At 36.5% G+C, this 20610-nt stretch overlaps 1 protein-coding gene across 1 annotated transcript; it reads right to left on the minus strand.

Moving 5' to 3' along the window:
- Positions 1 to 681: 681 nt before the first annotated feature.
- cplx3b (complexin 3b) lies at positions 682 to 19967 on the minus strand. The gene is made up of 3 exons (XM_061964588.2): positions 19620 to 19967; positions 10454 to 10541; positions 682 to 5441 (listed from the first exon to the last, which is right to left on the minus strand). The coding sequence occupies exons 1-3, from the start codon at positions 19775 to 19777 to the stop codon at positions 5217 to 5219; spliced, it is 471 nt and encodes a 156-aa protein (XP_061820572.1). The 5' UTR covers positions 19778 to 19967; the 3' UTR covers positions 682 to 5216.
- Positions 19968 to 20610: the final 643 nt, after the last annotated feature.

Raw genomic sequence — 20610 nt, forward strand, 5'->3', positions numbered from 1 at the left:
CATTCACACTACTGAAACACTCTCATAGACACTACTGAAATGCTCTCATACACACGACTGAGACACTCTTATGCACTATACTGAAATGCTCTCACATAAACAACTGAAATGTTTTTCTGTCACACACACTACTGAAACACTCTCATACACACTACTGAAACACTCTTATACACACTACTGAAATGCTCTCACATAAACAACTGAATGTTTTTCCCTCTCACACCCACTACTGAAACAATCTCATACACACTACTGAAACACTGTCATACACACCACTGAAACACTCTCACACACACGACTGAAACACTCTCATACACACTACTGAAACACTCTTATACACACTACTGAAATGCTCTCACATAAACAACTCAAATGGTTTTCTCTCACACACACTACTGAAACACTCACATACGCACTACTGAAACACTCTCATACACACTACTGAAACACTCTCATACACAACTGAAATGTTTTTCTCTCACGCACACTAGTGAAACACTCATAAATAATAGAACATTCCTATGGTTCTTGTCTACTTATCTAACACGCATGTCGCCCCCTGTTGTCCATTGTTATGAATGCACTCTATGCATAGGAACGTGTATCATTTCCTAATCACACCGCTTACTTGCATTCAAGAGCCCCCAAAAAACATCGAAATGATCACACCAAACGATAACGTTATCTTAAAAATATTTTTTTTTATTGCAGTTTAAACTCCTTCTCACCCACAAAAAACACTCACATATTAAGACAGAAATGACACACATTTATAGGATTTTTATGACCCCCACAACTGGCAGCCACGTCCTGAATAAACCACCTGCACAGGATGACGACAATAATTGTTACATCTGGTAGTCATGGTAACCGTTATTGTTAGTAAGCACGCACACACACACACATACACACACATGTACAGCTTATGGCTTCACTTCCCCATGTATTACTATGATTATGTAAGAGTAGTATTACAGTAGTAGCCATGTTAGAAAAAACCCGACTTATTGCTACTTTTTCTTCTACTGCTCTTCTATCACACGACAAGAAGCTCACCTTTTTTTTTTTTTTTCATGTGACAGACAAAAGCATCGAGACACGTCACAAACGCCCCGACGCTTTCGTCCGCTCCGACGGATAACGACACGTTTCGCATTGAAAACACGCACTAATTTACACGGCGAAACTAAAATGGGCAGGCCTCGGCGCCACCGCCGCACGCACAACAAAAACCACGAAGGAGCGGTTCACCGAGACGTCACGTCAACACGGGCTGAACGACAGCAATCCATCGATACGAGAACGGCACCACTAGGACACGGCGGTTGCGGGCGTGAGGGGTTAAAGGTGACGCGCCCTCCCCCGGACATTAATGACATAAATAACGCCACACGGATATCGGACACGCTTTTTTTTTACAACAAAACCTTTGACCTCTAAAGCCTTACAGCAGCTTTTTATTTTTATATTTACATACCATAAACGCTCCGGTTAATGCATGGAGTCCAGTGGTTCTCAAACTCTTTAGCGCCGCCCTAGTGGCTTTCTGGAGCCTTTTTTTTTTTTTTTAAATTATGAAAATGGAAAAGATGATGGAAAAAAATATAATTTTTGTTTTAATATTCTTTCTGAAAGAGAGCAAACATGACACACACCTTCCTAACTGTCAGAAATCCCACTGTTTACATTAAATATGCTTCACTGATGAGAGGATTCGGCGAGCGCCGTTTTGTCCTACTAATTTCGGCAGTCCTTGAACGCGCCATAGTTTGTTTACACTTAGGTGCCACAGAAAGAAGTGTTTTATGCCACTCCTTTTTTTTTGTCTCATTTTGTCCAACAAACGTTTCATGCTGTGCGTGAATGCACAAAGGTGAGCTTTGTTGATGTTATTGACTTGTGTGGAGTGCTAATCAGGCACGTTTGGTCAGTGATGACTGCAAGCTAATCGATGCTAACACGCTACTTAGGCTAGCCGTATGTGTTTTACTAACGTTTTCCAATGTTACAAAAAATGTGTAGAATAAATATTACATTTAAACATTTCTATCAACAAAGATATGTGGCAGCCTGCGAAACATAGTCATTTTGATTAGGGATGTCCGATAATGGCTTTTTGCCGATATCTGATATTCCGATATTGTCCCACTCTTTAATTACCGATACCGATGTCAACCGATACCGATATCAACCGATACCGATATATACAGTCGTGGAATGAACACATTATTATGCCTAATTTGGACAACCAGGTATGGTGAAGATAAGGTCCTTTTTAAAAAAATTAATAAAATAAAATAAGATAAATAAACTAAAAACATTTTCTTGAATTAAAAAAAAGTAAAACAATATAAAAACAGTTACATAGAAACTAGTAATTAATGAAAATGAGTAAAATTAACTGTTAAAGGTTAGTACTATTAGTGGAGCAGCAGCACGCACAATCATGTGTGCTTACGGACTGTATCCCTTGCAGACTGTATTGATATATATTGATATATAATGTAGGAACCACAATATTAATAACAGATAGAAATAACCCTTTTGTGTGAATGAGTGTAAATAGGGGAGGGAGTTTTTTTGGGGTTGGTGCATTAATTGTAAGTGTATCTTTTTTATGTTGATTTAATAAAAATAAAAAAAACACAACAAAACCCTGATACCGATAATAAAAAAAAACGATACCGATATTTTCCGATATTACATTTTAAAGCATTTATTGGCCGATACCTCTAATTTTGATAGTTGATAGTTAATAGCTAATATAGACACTTACATCATGTGTTGCCTGCATTATCAGACATATATAAGGCTTTTAATTACATTTTTTATTTGTTATTTTTGGTTCAATATGGCTCTTTCAACATTTTGGGTTGCCGACCCCTGATCTAGTGGTACGTCAAAGAATCACTTGATGAAAGTACAGTGTTTTATTTTCCAAACACAGTGTTACTTTTCAAACCGTGTGTGACGTCACAGTGGCCGAAAAACAATATATATACTTCTTAACCTCTTAAGGCCCAAGCTGTTTGTTTACATGCTTTTTTTAAATTTCTCTTTGCTATTTGGGCTTATTGGACCCTAATTAGAATACAAATTAAAAATAATCTTTTAATATGATGTACTTAGTCCATAAGTACACAAACGTGTACATGCAAATTTTGATTTTTACACTTTTTTTTCTTCCAAATTTAATTGTATGTTGTACTCTTCTGACACCACCAGATGGCAGTATAAGTGTCCATATGTCGGCATAAGATCCCAATTCAGTAGTGTACACAATTTTGGAAATAAGAGCTAAAAGGTGCTGTCCACGCATGTGGCCACTAAGGCCTTTAGAGGTTAAATAAAACCTCTGCATTCTTTTTAATGAATACTTAGGCCTACCACGCTACTGGATTCTAATGCTGGTCATTATGGTGGTACTTGGAGAGTGTTTTTTTGAGGTGGAAAAAAGTTTGAGAACCACTGATCTAGGTAATGAAAACAGTCTACTAAAGCAAAAAGCATGAAGGGCTGCGGCTGTAGGCGACCTCCTGATGTATTTTCTTTATTAAAGAACTCCACAAGATGGCGTTATTTGCATGATCTTCCTCTGCATGAGCTATTAATGCTGAGAGGGCAGTTTGTTCCTTGACGCTGTTACAACCTTGGTTGACTTTTCGCCCTCCTTGTGTTTGTAATGTGATAATATTAATAATAATAATAATATAAAACAATAATAATCAGAGCGTTTACAGTATTTCATTAAGACAGCTGTCCTCCCTGGGGTGCACAGTTTGGGGGACGAACACAAACTGTACACAAAGAGCACACTTCCTGCTTGTAGATGGCTGCAGCAAAGATGGTGTAATGCTGCAAGATGCTCTTAATATGCAGAATATTTATTGCACACAGTAAAGTCTAAAAAGAGACCCGTTATTATTTAAAAAGAAAGGTTTGAGTAAACGACAACAAAAAAAAAGGTATGCATTTTTTAAAAGCGGCCACTTTCACGTGGGTGATGTCCTATCAGAGAGGCGGGACTTACTTGATGGACAACAGCAAAAAGTCTGGCTTTATTGTCTTTTATTTGTTATTATTATTTTTTTGCTACCCAAATGATTTACTTTAGCACTTTGAGATGTCATTGAAATGTAAAATACACTATAATTCAAATGTATTATTATTAAATTCACATGTTAGCTACTCTGCCACAAACAAGCTAGCCGCTAATGTTAGTTAGCTATCATTTCGGCCATTTTCCGAAAATGTTTACATTTTTTTCTCTCTCGATCTAACTATAATATAGTCTCGTTGTGGTTTGTTTTCATGGTAACGACGTCCCTGTCAGTGTTATCGTGTACAGTGCGGCCGGATAAACCACGGATACTCATTAGCGTGCCAAAAAAATGTCGGAACTTGTTCTTGTACCGTTTCAAGTACTCTAGCGGGCATTTACTTAACGTACGTCAAACCCTGAACGTCGACAAAGGCGAAAGTTTTCGATAAAATCTGCGAGGTAAAGTAGTTTGTTCGTACATGTGAAGTGTGTCATCGCCTCCTAGTGGCCTGCTATGGGCATTACAACGTTTTCTGTACGTCTGTTTTAATGCCACTTGTTTAAAAATAAAAAATACAAATAAAACGTTTTTACTAGATTGTGTCATGGCACAAAAAAAATGTTTGTGTCGGAGTGTAACTCGATTGAAAACATTGTCTGTAAACACGAAACGCAAAATGACTCCTTTGCCGTTGTAAAATAAAACAAAAAAATGTCGTCATTGTCAAATTATTTCTTCCGTATTTTTCGGCGCTGTAGTGAAAAAACAATCACCCAAAATTGCTACGGACCAGTTGTTTTGTTGGAAACATAAAACTGTTTTGTGGAAACTTGGCCAAATTAAACGTTAAGAAATACATTAGGAAGGGGATTCATATGGCCCCGTTCGTCGCCGTTTACCTGACACGTGAAAAGTGACGAATTTGGGGTGTGCACTATTCACTTAGGCCGTAGAGCGTTGAATATCTTAAAATGGGCTTTGTGGCAATTCCAACTTTGACCACAGTTGCTATGTAGCGTGGCCCTTTCCGTCATTTTCAGCAGATTCAGCAAAATGATCCACCCAGTAATGGGGCGGTATGAATCCCTTCCCTACTGTAAACAAACCAAACGTGCTACTTCCTCCTTCCCAGAAGCTCCGCCCCTTCTGATGCCGTCACTCATCGTCACGACATCACATGAGGCTGCAGTTCTCCGTCTGCTTTTTCAGGTCTTCCAGCGTGGCCTGGGCCTTGTCCTTCAGCTGGTCCATGTCCACGTTCTGCAGGTTGGACAGCTGTCCCAGCACCGACTGCTTGTGCGCCTCCTCCTGGCCGTCCTCGGCGATCATCTTGGCCAGCTCGGTGGGCAGGACCACGTCGTCGCCCGCCTGCTGGATCTGTGTCTCGTCCAGTTCGTTCTAAATAATAGGTACACACACATCATTGAATATCCTGTTTTTACGAACTTTTTTGTTCGCTGAACGCAGGTCACACTTTTACTCGGATCGTGTTCAAACTTGGTATTTTTGGAGCAGTACTATAGATCTCGACATGTGCCAAAAATGATACGTTTAGCTTCAATTTTAAAGGAGTTATGACGTTTTTATTCAATCAAAAGACAGTGTATTTAAATACAGCAGCTGGTGTCCAAAGTGCTGCAAAGTTTTGTTTGTTTTTGTTTGATTTGCTTTGCTTCTTAAATACAACTTAACAAGAAAATTACATAAGAACCCCAAAAAAATGCAATAAGGCGAGAAAAACTTGAAATGTTGATACTAATAACACTAATAATTAATATACTTTGTCACCTGTGAACACAAAATTGAGATTTGAGATACAGGCTATATATATATATATACCGTATTTTTCGGAGTATAAATCGCACCGGCCGAAAATGCATAATAAAGAAGGAAAAAAATATATATAAGTCACACTGGAGTATAAGTCGCATTTTTGGGGGAAATGTATTTGATAAAAGCCAACACCAAGAATAGACATTTGAAAGGCAATTTCAAATAAATCAAGAATAGTGAACAACAGGCTGAATAAGTGTACGTTATATGAGGCATAAATAACCAACTGGTATGTTAACGTAGCATATTATGGTAAGAGTCATTCAAATAACTATAACATATAGAACATGCTATACGTTTACCAAACAATCTGTCACTCCTAATCGCTAAATCCCATGAAATCTTATACGTCTAGTCTCTTACGTGAATGAGATCAATAATATTATTTGATATTTTACGGTAATGTGTTAATAATTTCACACATAAGTCGCTCCTGAGTATAAGTCGCACCACCGGCCAAACTATGTCCGAAAAATATGGTATATAGTTGGTACTTGACGCATTCTGTTAGCATGCTAACTTTTTTAGCTTATTTTACATGCGTATGCTTCTTGGTCATATGACTCGGTACTTGACGCATTCTCACTGTTACCATGCTAACGTTAGCATTTAATTTCGGCTTGCGCATTTCAACAGCTTGCACATTTCATATAAAATGCGTATTGTAGTTTTTTTGTGTAATATTGTAATCCGGAATATTTTATTTTGTCTTAAGAATGTGTGTGTATGTATATATATATATATATATATATATATATATATATATATATATATATATATATATATATATACATACACAGACAAAATTATATATATATATATATATATATATATATATATATATATATATATATATATATATATATATATATATACATACAGTCGCGATCAAAAGTTTACATACACATGTAAAGAACATAATGTCATGTCTTGAGTTTCCAATCATTTCTACAAGTCTTATTTGTTTGTGATAGAGTGATTGGAGCACATACTTGTTGGTCACAAATACCATGCATGAACTTCACAAAGAGCACAAAGGCTAGAATTAAGGTTTTGGAATGGCCTTACCAAAGTCCTGACTTAAACGTGTGGACAATGCTGAAGAAACAAGAAAACCAACAAATTTAGCTGAACTGCACCAATTTTGTCAAGAGGAGTGGTCAAAAATTCTACCAGAAGCTTGTGGATGGCTACCAAAAGTGCCTTATTGCAGTGAAACTTGCCAAGGGACATGTAAGCAAATATTAACATTGCTGTATGTATACTTTTGACCCAGCACATTTGCTCACATTTTCAGTAGAGCCATAATAAATTCATAAAAGAACCAAACTTCATGAATGTTTTTTGCGACCAACAAGTATGTGCTCCAATCACTCTATCACAAAAAATAAGAGTTGTAGAAATGATTGGAAACTCAAGAGAGCCATGACGTTATGTTCTTTACAAGTGTATGTAAACTTTCGATCGCGACTGTATATTTACAGTATGTATACAGTATGTATGACAAATACCAGTACAATAAATAGCAAGGGTGTCCAATGTGCTGCCCATTCTAAAGACAAAATAAAACATTCCGAATTAGACCATTACACAAAAAAATACAATATAAAATTTTGGGAGAAATTTTGTGTGAATGCTGGACTGTGCAAGCCGAACTTAAATGCAAACGTTAGCATGCTGACGGTTAGAATGCCAAGTCATATGGCCAAGAAGCGTATGCATGTAAAATTAGCTGAAAAAGTTAGCATGCTAACAGAATGCGTCAAGTACCAACTTAGTGATATGACTAGGAAGCATGCACATTTAAAATTAGCTAAAAACATTAGCATGCTAACAGAATGCGTCAAGTACTAACTTAGTCATATGACTAGAAAGCGTACACATGTCAAATTAGCTTTAAAAGTTTACGTGCTAAAATAATGCGTTGAGTACCAACTTTGTCATATGACTAGGAAGTGTACGCATATAAAATGAGCTTAAAAAGTTAGCATGCTAACAGAATGTGTCAAGTACAAACTTAGTCATATGAGTAGGAAGTGTATGCATGTAAAATTAGCTTAAAAATTAGCATGCTAACAGAATGCGTCAAGTACCAACTTAGTCATACGACTAAGTCTGCATGTAAAATTTGCTAAAATAAAGTTAGCATTCTTACAGAATGGGTCAAGTATCAACTTAGTCATACGACTAGGAAGCGTATGCCAGTAAAATTAGCTGAAAAAGTTAGCATGCTAACAGAATGCGTCAAGTACCAACTTAGTCATAGGACTAGGAAGCGTACGCATGTAAAATTAGCTTAAAAATGTGCATGCTAACAGAATGCGTCAAGTACAAACTTAGTCATACGACTAGGAAGCGTATGCATGTAAATTTGCTAAAATAAAGTTAGCATGCTAACAGAATGGGTCAAGTACCAACTTAGTCATATGACTAGGAAGCGTCCGCATGTAAAATTAGCCAAAACAAAAAGTTTACATGCTAACAGTTTTCATGTATCAAGTTATATGACTGAGGTGTACAGCTGTAAAATTGTCTAAAATAAATTACCATGCTAGTATTAGTATGTTAGAATGCTAACGTTAGCACGGTAACAGTTAACATGTGTCTGGTGCCAAATTATACGACTCTGAGGCGTTGGGCGGCAAAATATGCCAAAAAAAGTTAACATGCTAATGTTAGTAATGTTGCTTGAGCCTGAGCCAATCAGTGGCCACGATACTAAACAGCCCGGGCTGATTGTTTTGGTCACCCCTGATATATATATAAATAAAGTTGATTTGATTTGATTTGATATATGATATGTATAAAATATGATACGTATATCATCCCTTGATATACATTTTGAATATAATCTGTATTGGTTTTAGCTGTTTTACAAAATAAAAACAGGAAAAACGACTCCATATACTTACTTCTACACTAGCATAAACAATTGCAAGATGCCCAGTAGGATTCATTGTAGTTGTCTACTCACATACATCGTAAACATCAAAAACTATTTTGTCTTCTGCTAGTATAACGTACATATTTTAGTCTTTAACCAAGCTAACATATGTGTTTCGTAAACATCAAAGACTATTTAGTTTTGTGCAAGTATAACGTACAAATTTTAGTCATCAACCAGGCCAACAAATATTTCGTAAACATCAAAGACAATTTAGTTTTTCTTCTAACCTAGCTAAGTATTCCAGTCTTCATTCAAGCTAACTCATGTATTCAAACATCAGACTATTTAGTCTTTTGCTAACCTAGCCTACGTATTTTAGTCGTCAACTAAACATATTTCGTAAACATCAAAGACAATTTAGTTTTCTTCTGACCAAGCTAAGAATTTTAGTCGTCAACAAGCTAATACATGTATTTTGTAAACATCAGACTCTTTGGTCTTCTGCTAACATGTCCGTCATATTTTAGTCGTCAACCAAGCTAAAACACGTAGTTCGTAAAACACCAAAAAATATTTAGTTTTCTGCTAATGTAACGTACATATTTTAGTCTTCAACCAAGCTAACTCACATATTTCGTAAGCATCAAAGACTATTTAGTATTTTGCTAACCGAGCCTACGTATTTTAGTCGTCAATCAAGCTAACACACGTATTTCGTAGACATCAAAGACTATTTAGTCTTTTGCTAACCTAGCCTACGTATTTTAGTCATCAACCAAGCTAACACACGTACAGTATTTCGTAAACATCATAGACTATTTAGTATTTTGTTAACCTTGTCTACATATGTTAGTTTTCAACCAAGCTAACACACGTATTTCGCAAACATCATAGACTATTTAGTGTTTTGTTAACCTAGTCTACATATGTTAGTTTTCAACCAAGCTAACTCACATATTTCGTAAACATCATAGACTATTTAGTCTTTTGCTAACCTAGTCTACGTATTTTAGTCATCAACCAAGTTAACACACGTATTTCGTAAACATTATAGACTATTTAGTATTTTGTTAACCCAGTCTACATATGTTAGTTTTCAACCAAGCTAACTCAAATATTTCGTAAACATCAAATACTTTTTAGACTTCTGCTAACCTAGCCTACGTATTTTAGTCTTCAACCAAGCTAACTCACATATTTCATAAACATCAAAGACTTTTTAGACTTTTCCTATGTATTTTAGTCTTCAACCAAGCTAACTCACAAATTTCGTAAACATCAAAGACTTTTTAGACTTTTGCTAACCTAGCCTACGTATTCTAGTCTTCAACCAAACTAACTCACATATTTCGTAAACATCAAAGACTTTTTAGTCTTTTGCTAACCTAGCTTACGTATTTTAGTCTTCAACCAAGCTAACTCACATATTTCGTAAACATCAAAGACTTTTTAGTCTTTTGCTAACCTAGCCTACGTATTTTAGTCTTCAACCAAGCTCACTCACGTAGTTTATTTCATAAACATCAAAGACTATTTAGTCTTTTGCTAACCCAGCCTACGTATTTTAGTCTTTTTTGTTTCACAATACAAACTTTTCGATTTACGGACCCTCTTCAAGAACCAATTAAGGTTGTAACTCGAGTTTCCGCTGTGTATAATAATTATCCGCTGGTGTGTATTTATTGTTTACCTTTGGTAGTCTGTACTTATCCCGAAAATGACTCCTCACTGTGGCTCTCTCCGCTTTCTTCTGGGCGACGCTGGCCTCTCGTTCTTGCCTGGAACGACAACACAATTATGTAATATTCTGTATGAACTATATTTTAAGTATTACCATTTTCAGGATGAACTTAAATACGCCCCTTTTATCATAACTCTTTAAAACGTTCTCATTTATTAATACAGTTGTCCCCCGTTTATCGATGTTAATCGGTTACGGACATGACCGTGATAAATGAATTTCCACGAAGTAGGAATTATTGTTTACAAATTAAATATTTTCATAGCTACAGCATGAAAAACGGGTCATGACCCTTTAAATATATTTTATTTTGTTTCAGACATGAAATAACACCCTTCAGCCACTTTAATCCAATATTGTAATGCTGCTTGAGGCTGAGCCAATCATTGGCCACGATACAGGCCAGTGGTTTGGTCTCCTCTAGTGGCCAATTCTACTGTAATATTGATATTTTTACTTCAATTGGCTATTTTTATGCTTGAAATGCTTAATTTAGGACCCATAAAATTGTTCACTATGCTTTTAAAAACAAAAAAAGAAAAGTGTTGTGGTAAGATGCAATATATTATATGTAATATATCAAATTATAATATTTTATTCTTGCTCTCTGTAAGCCCTTTACTCTGTTATGTTTCCTGTGATTTTTGTTTTTATTTTTTACCATAATATTTTTATTTTAGTTTTTAAAATGCGCTCTCGAAATAAAATATTATTATTATTATTGTAACTACATTAATAATTATTTCACTGTTGTAGTATTGAGTAATAACATTAGTAATTAATTTTTTTAAAATCAAATTATTGCATTAGCATTTAGTTAATTACAATTACTGTATAATAACACTTAATAAAATAATTTATAAAAGAATTTATTATATATTTTTTCTAATTCAGAATTATCCAAAACAATAATTATTTGAACTTATTTAGCAACAACGTGCAAACTACAACCTATATAATAAAAAATAATTAAGGCAATGACATATTAATACAATACAATATGAATACAAGTTGTCTCAAACAGGTGATTTTTGACAGGCAGTTTAAAAAAATATGCAATGAAAAAAAATAAAACATCAATAATAAATATATTAATAGAAATGTTAAACTTTTAAAAATCAAAATATTGCATTACTAATTAGTTAACTACGTTCTATTATGGCGAATTATAATAATACTAATAAAATAGGTTGTAATAATAATAATGTATCGTACTAATAATATTTTTTCAAAATATATTTTTATTTATTCAAGATTATCCAAAACAGTAATCATTTAGTTTCAATTAGCCACACGAGAAAACTATGTCTTATATGATACAAATAATGATGGTGATGACACAGTACATAATAATAAATTACAATATATAAATATGAATAAACGTGTCTCGAAAAGGGGATTTTCGACCAGGCAGATTAAAAAAATAGATATGTAATAGATACAAATGAGTAGGTAAATAATATAATGTAGCAGTGTAAATAATGTATTAAAACAATAAATAGTCCAATTATTATCCCTGAAGACTGTTATTTTCGATAGTGCGCTTTTTCAGTGTTGTGTCGTTACATAATTCATCCAGCAGAGGGCGCCACTTTCCACGGAAGTCCCCCTCAGTGAGACATTCCTATGCCCCAGTTAGCTCACACAGTTGTGCCTCAGAAAAATTGCTTAATTTGCTGGGAGGGCGTGCGTGTGTGTGCGTGTGTTTGTGTGTGTGTGTGTGTGTGTCAAGCTGACATAATGTCTGACAGATGTGGCGTGTGCGGTGAAGCCGAAACAGCACGAGTAAACACCCAAATAAAATAAATATAGAATATGCAGACGGAGGGGGGTCTGCAACGCTCGACTACAAAGATCATGACATGCGAAGGCGATGCTCCCAATGTGTCAGCACGAGGTGCTTTTTTGCTGCGCTGAGAGGCGCTGTCACATCAGGACAAACGCCAAACGGCGTGGACGTCCGTCAAGGGCGGGAGATGACCAGCGTGGCCTCTCAGGCTGATGAAATGTCTTCATGTCAGCACGAAAGCTGCCGTCTTTCCGCTAATAATTCACTGCAAGGTCACATGACGTGCACATAACGCTACCTCCTCACCAGTAGTACATCAAAAGACAGCACGAATCCCATAAACCTACTGGGTACATCAATGAAGTCCTCGGAAAATATCAAAGTCTTGATTGTTTTCTCGTTTTGTTTAGTCTGCAAAACAACTAACGTACGTTTCTGTTAATACAATTTTTGTAAATATCTTTGTGCATATTCTTGTGACATTTTCGCAAACATTGAAGACGGTTGAGAGTCGTCAATAATCCTTATGTACGTAGTTTTGTAAAAATAGAAGATTTAGCGTCTTCTACGAATTTATGTGTTTTCGGAAACATTAAAGACAATGAGTTGTCGATGATCCTAAAGTTTTTATAGACTTTAATTGAGACGACTTCAACGTCTAATGAATTTAGTGTTTTTTTAAACATTGAAGACAATTAGTTAACACAAATCCTAAAGTTATAGAGACGACTTTCACGTCTTTAACAAGTTTAGTCTGTTTTCGTAAACATTGACGACAATGAGTTATCACTAATCTTAAAGTTTTCATAGACGTTATAGAGACGACTTTAATGCCTTGAACAAGTTTAGTCTGTTTTGTAATGAGTTGTTGCTAATCTTTACATTTTCGTAGACCTTATAGAGACGAATACTGTCTTTAACAAATTAAGTCTGTTTTTGTAAACTTCAAAGACAATGAGTTGTCGCTAATCCCAAAGTTTTCGTAGACTTTATAGAGACGACTACTGTCTCTAACGAATTTAGTCTGTTTTCGTAAGCATTGACGACGATGAGTAGTCGCTATTCCCAAAGTTTTCATAGACCTTATAGAAACGATTAGTGTCTCTACCAAATTTAGTCTGTTTTCGTAATCATTGAAGACGATGAGTTATCGCTAATCCCAAAGTTTTCGTAGACTTTATAGAGACGGATACTGTTTTATAGAGACGGCTTTAGCGTCTTGAACAAGTTTAGTCTGTTTTCGTAAACATTGATGACAATGAGTAATCACTAATCTTAAAGTTTTCGTAGACCCTAAAGAGACGACTTTAGCGTCTTAAACACATTTAGTCTGTTTTCGTAAACACTGAAGACAATAAATTGTCGCTAATCTTTATGTTTTCGTAGACCTTATAGAGACAACGTTTGCGTCTTTAACAAATTAAGTCTGGTTTTGTAAACTTTGAAGACGATGAGTTGTCACTACTCTTTACGTTTTCATAGAAATTATAAAGACGACTTTAGCGTCTTTAACAAGTTTAGTCTGTTTTCGTAAACATTGAGGACAATGAGTTATCACTAATCTACAAGTTTTTGTAGACCCTAAAGAGACGACTTTAGCGTCTTAAACACATTTATTCTGTTTTCGTAAACACTGAAGACACTGATTTGTCGCTAATCTTTACATTTTCGTAGACCTTATAGCGACGTTAGCATCTTTAACAAAGACGATGAGTTGTCGCTAACCCCTAAGTTTTCGTAGACCTTATAGAGACGAATACTGTCTCTAACGGATTTAGTCTGTTTTCGTAAGCATTGAAGACAATGAGTTGTCGCTAATCCTAAAGTTTTCATAGACGTTATAGAGACGACTTTAGCGCTTTGAACAAGTTTAGTCTGTTTTCGTAAACATTGATGACAATGAGTTATCACTAATGTTAAAGTTTTCGTAGACCCTAAAGAGACGACTTTAGCGTCTTAAACACATTTAGCCTGTTTTCGTAAACACTGAAGACAATGAGTTGTCGCTAATCTTTGTTTTCGTAGACCTTATAGAGACAACGTTAGCGTCTTTAACAAATTAAGTCTGTTTTTGTAAACATTGAAGACGATGAGTTGTCGCTAATCTTTACGTTTTCGTAGACTTTATAGAGACGACTTTAGCGTCTTGAACAAGTTTAGTTTGTTTTCGTAAACATTGAAGACAATGAATAATCACTAATCTTAAAGTTTTTGTAGACCCTAGAGAGACGATTTTAGCGTCTTAAACAAATTTAGTCTGTTTTTGTAAACATTGAGGACGATGAGTAGTCGCTATTACCAAAGTTTTTGTAGACCTTATAGAGATGATTAGTGTCTTTACTGAATTTAGTCTGTTTTCGTAAACATTGAAGACAACGTGTTGCCGCTAATCCAAACGTTTTCGTAGAAATTATAGAGACGACTTTGGGTTTTTAAAAAAAAATTAGCCTGTTTTCGTAAACATCGAAGAAAAGATAGTCTTCAACAAACCAACCATATGTGTTTCACAAAACATTTGAGCTAATCAGAGTCTTCTACGAAGGTAAAGTACACATTTTTTGTAAAATTTTCACAAACATTAAATACAAATAAATTTCCCTTATTTTCTAAAACATTATAAAGATCTAGCGTCTTCTACAGATTTAGCCTGTGTTTACATAAACATCACATAAGATTTTGTTGTCAAAAAACCTAACATACTCGTTTTTGCAAAAAATCTGAGCAATCACATTATCACAAACATTAAAGATTGAGAGTTGTCCATAATAATCGTAATGTATCAGTTTTCGGAAATGTTATTCAGAAAATTTTGCATCCTCCACAAACTTAGTCTTTGTGTTTTCATAAACCAAGGCAACATACGTATTTCGTAAACATCATACACTACATATAGTCTGCTAATATAAAGTACACATTTTAGTCAACCAAGCTAACTTACTAAACATCAAAGACAATTTAGTTTTCTTCTAACCAAGCAAAGTGTTTTAGTCTTCAACCAAGCTAACTCATGTATTTTGTAAACATCACAGACAATTTAGTCTTCTGCTAATATAACATACGTATTTTATTCTTCAACCAAGCTAACACATATTTTGTAAAACATCAAAGACTAATAGGTTTGCTGCTAATATAACGTATATATTTTAGTCTTTTACCAAGGCAACATAAGTATTTCGTAAAACATCAAAGACTACTTACTCTTCTGCTAATACAACGTACACATTTTAGTCAACCAAGCTAACTTACTAAACATCAAAGACAATTCAGTTTTCTTCTAACCAAGCAAAGTATTTTAGTCTTCACCAAGCTAACTCGCATATTTTGTGAACATCAAAGACAAACCTAACCTACGTATTTTAGTCTTAAACCAGAAAACATAGGTGTTTTCTGTAGACGTCAAAAACAAGTAGATATTTTAATCTTCATCCAAGCTAACTCACGTATTTCGTAAACATCAACGACAATTTAGTCTTTTACCAATATAACGTACATAAGTTAATCTTTACCAATCCAACACACATATCTCAAAAGCATCAAAGACAAACCTAACCTACGTATTTTGAGCTTAAACCGGGGGTCAGCAACACGCGGCTCTTTAGTGCCATCCTAGTGGCTCCCTGGAGCATTTTTAAAAAAGGATTGAAAATGGAAAAAGATCGGGGAAAAATAAAGTTAAAGTTTTAGTATGTTTTTTGTTTGAGGACAAACATGACACAAACCTTCCCAATTGTTAGAAAGCCCCCTGTTTAAAATGTTTGTGTGTATGCTTCACTGATAAGACTATTTGGTGAACATCGTTTTGTCCTAATAATTTCGGCGGTTCTTGAACTCACCATAGTGTGGACTGTGACGCACATGTAAAATCTTCCACTCCTTATTTGTCTCATTTTGTCCACCAAGTGTTTTATACTGTGCGTGAATGCACACAGGTGAGCTTTGTTGATGTTATTGACTTGTTGGAGTGCTAATCAGGCATATTTGGTCAGTGCACGACTGCAAGCTAATCAATGCTAACATGCTATTTAGGCTAGCTGTATGTACATATTGCATCATTATAACTCATATTTGAGCTCATTTAATATCCTTTACTTTAATCCTCTTTGTTATCGCACCTTCTGAGTAGCCTCTGATTTATTAATGGTTTCTAATGTTGTAAAAATGTGTAGAATAAATATTAAATTTCAACATTTCTGTCAACGAAGATTTGCTTCAGCTTGCGACAAATAGTCATTTTGATAGTAGGTTATTATAGCTAATAATAATAATAACTTACGTCATGTGTTGCCTTCATTATAAGTCTTATATACAGCTTTTCATTTTTTGCGGCTTCAGACAGATTAGTTTTTTGGTCCAACGTTTTGGGTTGCCGTCCCCTGTCTTTAAACCAAGATAACAAGCATGCTTTTGCAAACATCAAAGACAAGTCTGTAGTCTACCATCAATTGATAAACGTGGACCCCGACTTAAACAAGTTGAAAAACCTATTGGGGTGTTACCATTTAGTGGTCAATTGTACGGAATATGTACTGAACCGTGCAATCTACTAATAAATGTCTCAATCTCTCAATCAATCAATAGTCTTCAACCATACATATTAAACTGCACATTGGGAGATCGGCACGCATTGTAGGTCTTAGCCCGGGATCGAACCTGTACCCTTTGCTGTGCGTGTTTACTAACGATCCACTATTCCAGCTGCTGTATCGCCACTTTATGAGACATGCGATACATGCTATGGATGGCATCGGCAATCGATAATGATCATCAATCATACCAAAATACATAGAAAATGTCCACTGCAGAGGACCCTGGTTCTCATGCGCGAAAATGTATTATTTTACATTGAAAACATCATTTAAGCGTCCACAGAGGTGACTTGTATACAGTTCTTTGCCGTGGACTGCAAGACTGGTATTAGTTCCAGTCAGGTGGACTTTATGAGACATGTGATACATGCTATGGATGGCATCGGCAATCGATAATGAGCATCAATCATACCAAAATACATAGAAAATGACCACTGCAGAGGACTCTGGTTCTCATGCGCGAAAATGTATTATTTTACATTGAAAACATCATTTAAGCGTCCACAGAGGTGCCTTGTATACAGTTCTTTGCTGTGGACTGCAAGACTGGTATTAGTTCCAGTCAGGTGGACTTCGTGGCCCGCGGGCCGAACAGGTTTTATCCGGGTTTGAGTTTGCCAAGTATAAAAATGAGCCGAAATTTTTGAATGAAAAAAACTGCTGTTCTAAATGTGTCCACTAGATGTTGCAATAGCAATTCTTTGTATCTATGTAGATGATGCTACATATGTAAACACAAATTTTACCACATGATGTTAGTGCACCAGTTGAGGAAAATTAGCAAACTACATAAATAACATCCTGTAATTTAATTTTGATATAATTGTTTTATCTTGATATATTGAAAATTAACACCAATGAGTTGACTGATCAACATTATCACATCCTTTTTTTTTTAGAAAGTATAAATAACGACAAATAAAGATAGAAAGCTATTAACCGCAACATGTAAGTGTAAAAAAACACATTATTCGTACATTTTCAGAATGTGCTTGTTCTATTTTTTAACAAAGAAGACAATCTGAAGTTGTCTTTATTTTAAAGTTATCGTGCCGTGATTTTACCAGTCCGGCCCACTTGGGAGTGGATTTTTCTCCATGGGGCGCCCGATCTAAAATGAGTTTGACACCCCTGCCGGCTAAAGTCGAGGTGGGAAGATCGATACTATCGATACCAGGCCGGTGATGGTATCGGATGGTGAGATTGACATTTAATGTTGTGGTTTTGAAGTATATAGTTTACAAATATTGGACACAGTACAGGTTTGGGGGGGGAAACGTGTCTTGGCTGAATGAGCAGGTATCGAACACCTCGGTCTCCTTGGACGCATCCTCGCTCATCCATGCGGACTGGACACTGGGCGAGAGTTAGTGGGCGGCCGAGGGTGGAGTCGGCTCTCTTGGTTGCTTTGTTGGGTCTGCTCCTATCTCTGGCCATGCTCCACCAGCAGACGATGGCATGGAACACCGCAAAGGCCACCACAGTGTATATGTTTTGTTGTTGTTCTTGTTGTTTTACTTTTGTGGCTGTATGTAAAAGTGGCTGGTTGCATCAGCTCTGCTCTTTTAATGTCTTTAATGTCCTTTGTGGGCGGGGTGGCGTGGCGTAGTTGGGAGAGTGGCTGTGCCAGCAACCTGAGGGTTCCCGTTTCGATCCCCACCTTCTACCAACCTAGTCGCGTCCGCTGTGTCCTTGAGCAAGACACTTCACCCTTGCTCCTGATGGGTCGTGGTTAGTGCCTTGCATGGCAGCTCCCGCCATCAGTGTGTGAATGTGTGTGTGAATGGGTAAATGTGGAAATAGTGTCAAAGCGCTTTGAGTACCTTGAAGGTAGAAAAGCGCTATATATAACCCATTTACCATATACCATTTGTGTTCTTTAATGTTTCCCTCTTACACACATGTTTATGTGTGCTATGGCTAGGTTTCCCCCCCCTTGGCCTCAGGCTAGACCCCCTCTCCAGGGGCCCAGGCTTAGACTGATTTTTTTTTTTCTTACCTTCCCTGTTTTTCACCTTTTTTGTAAGGGGCGCCAGAAGTTGGCGAACCTGTCAGCGATCCTGTTCTGTCTCCCTGGAATGTTTGTCTGCTCTTGAATGGGATTATTCTGAAAATCTTAATTTCCCCTCGGAAATTTGTTTATGTGTGCTATGGCTACGAGGTTTTTTTCCTCTTTGGCCTCAGGCTGGACCCCCTCTCCAGGGGCCCAGGCATGGACTGAGTTTTTTTTCTTTCTCACCCCCCCGTTTTCACCTTTTTTTGTAAGGCGCGATCCTGTTCTGTCTCCCTGTAATGTTTGTCTGCTCTTGAATGGGATTGTGCTGAAAATCTTTAATTTCCCTTCGGGGATTATTAAATTATTTCTAATTCTAATTCTAATTCTAAAAAAAACCCCAAAGGATTTGAATGAAAGCCGGATTCTGTTTCATGAGTTTCAGCTCATTTCAGTTCAGTTTCAGTTTTTTGACTTTTAATTCCAATCAGAATCGGCTTTATAGTCATGATCATTATAATCCTTCCCCATCCTTAAACGTCGGATTGGATCGATTAAAAAAACCCATAGTATCGGCCACCATTAAAAGGTGTCCTCCTGTGCGCCACGACCGCGCGTAAAGGACGCGAGCTCCCGTGCGCGTTTTTACGCACGGACCCCGGGAAGCCTTTGAACGCACCACGAGCTTACATCGTCGTAAGAAAAAAAAATCACCGTAAAAACCGTAATACCGCGACATCGACTTACTTCTCCTCCTCCAGCTGCTGCTGGTACTGTTCGAACTCCTCCTGGGTCATCCCCTGCGCCGCCGCGTCCGTCTTCTCCGCCTCGGGCTTCTCCTCCGTCAGCCCACCCGTCAGGTTCTTCAGCTGGCCCCCCACCACGTGCTTCACCATGAACGCCATCGCTTCTTTGGGGGTCCGGCGGGGGTCCTTGCTGGGCTAGAAGTTTTGCAGACTCGATGGATTCTCACACCTATAAAAAAAAAATCCTCCTGAATGCGCGCAATCGGAGTGTAGTCCCGGATTTGGTTGCGTTCGGCAGCAGCTCGGTGGTCCAGCAGGAAAATGATGATGATGATGATGATGATGATGATGATGAAGAGGAGGAGGAGGAGGATGCTGACGAGCAGCTCGGTTATGAGTCAACAAGTTTGGCGCTCCGTCCTCCAATCGTCTGTGTCTTCCTCCCTCCGCCCAGTCCGGTGCACCAGCAGGCGGCCTGCAGGAGACCTCCACCCCGGTGGTCTTCTGGTCCGGACCACATTTTGGCTGCCTTCACTTTTATCACATAAATATTCATTTAATAGTGTTACTAAATACCCCTGATGTACTTTTTACATCAATGACACTAAAAAACTATAACATTAAAATAAAAAAATAAAAAAATTAACAATTGAGGTTTTATTTTAAAACATTTTATTATTTTTTAATTTTTTTGATAAACCTTTATTTATAAATTGCAACATTTACAAACAATCGAGAAATAATAGTAATCAAAATAAGTACAAAAACAGTACAGCAACAGTACAACCCCTGATGTACTTTTTACATCAATGACACTAAAAAACAATAAAATAAAAATAAAAAAAATAGACAATTGAGGTTTTATTTTAAAACATTTTAATATTTTTTTAATTTTTTTGATAAACCTTTATTTATAAATTGCAACATTTACAAACAATCAAGAAATAATAGTAATCAAAATAAGTACAAAAACAGTACAGCAACAGTACAAT

The sequence above is a fragment of the Nerophis lumbriciformis genome, linkage group LG06 (genome assembly GCF_033978685.3).
Source record: "Nerophis lumbriciformis linkage group LG06, RoL_Nlum_v2.1, whole genome shotgun sequence".
Classification (NCBI taxonomy): Eukaryota; Metazoa; Chordata; class Actinopteri; order Syngnathiformes; family Syngnathidae; genus Nerophis; species Nerophis lumbriciformis.

Excerpts from the sequence above, each read along its gene's own strand:
- cplx3b (XM_061964588.2), bottom strand. The coding sequence starts at position 19,777 with ATGGCGTTCATGGTGAAGCACGTGGTGGGGGGCCAGCTGAAGAACCTG. Across the intron at positions 10,542-19,619 it reads CAGCAGCTGGAGGAGGAGAA|GCAAGAACGAGAGGCCAGCG; the intron begins GTAAGTCGATGT and ends TTGTCGTTCCAG. Across the intron at positions 5,442-10,453 it reads ATAAGTACAGACTACCAAAG|AACGAACTGGACGAGACACA; the intron begins GTAAACAATAAA and ends CCTATTATTTAG.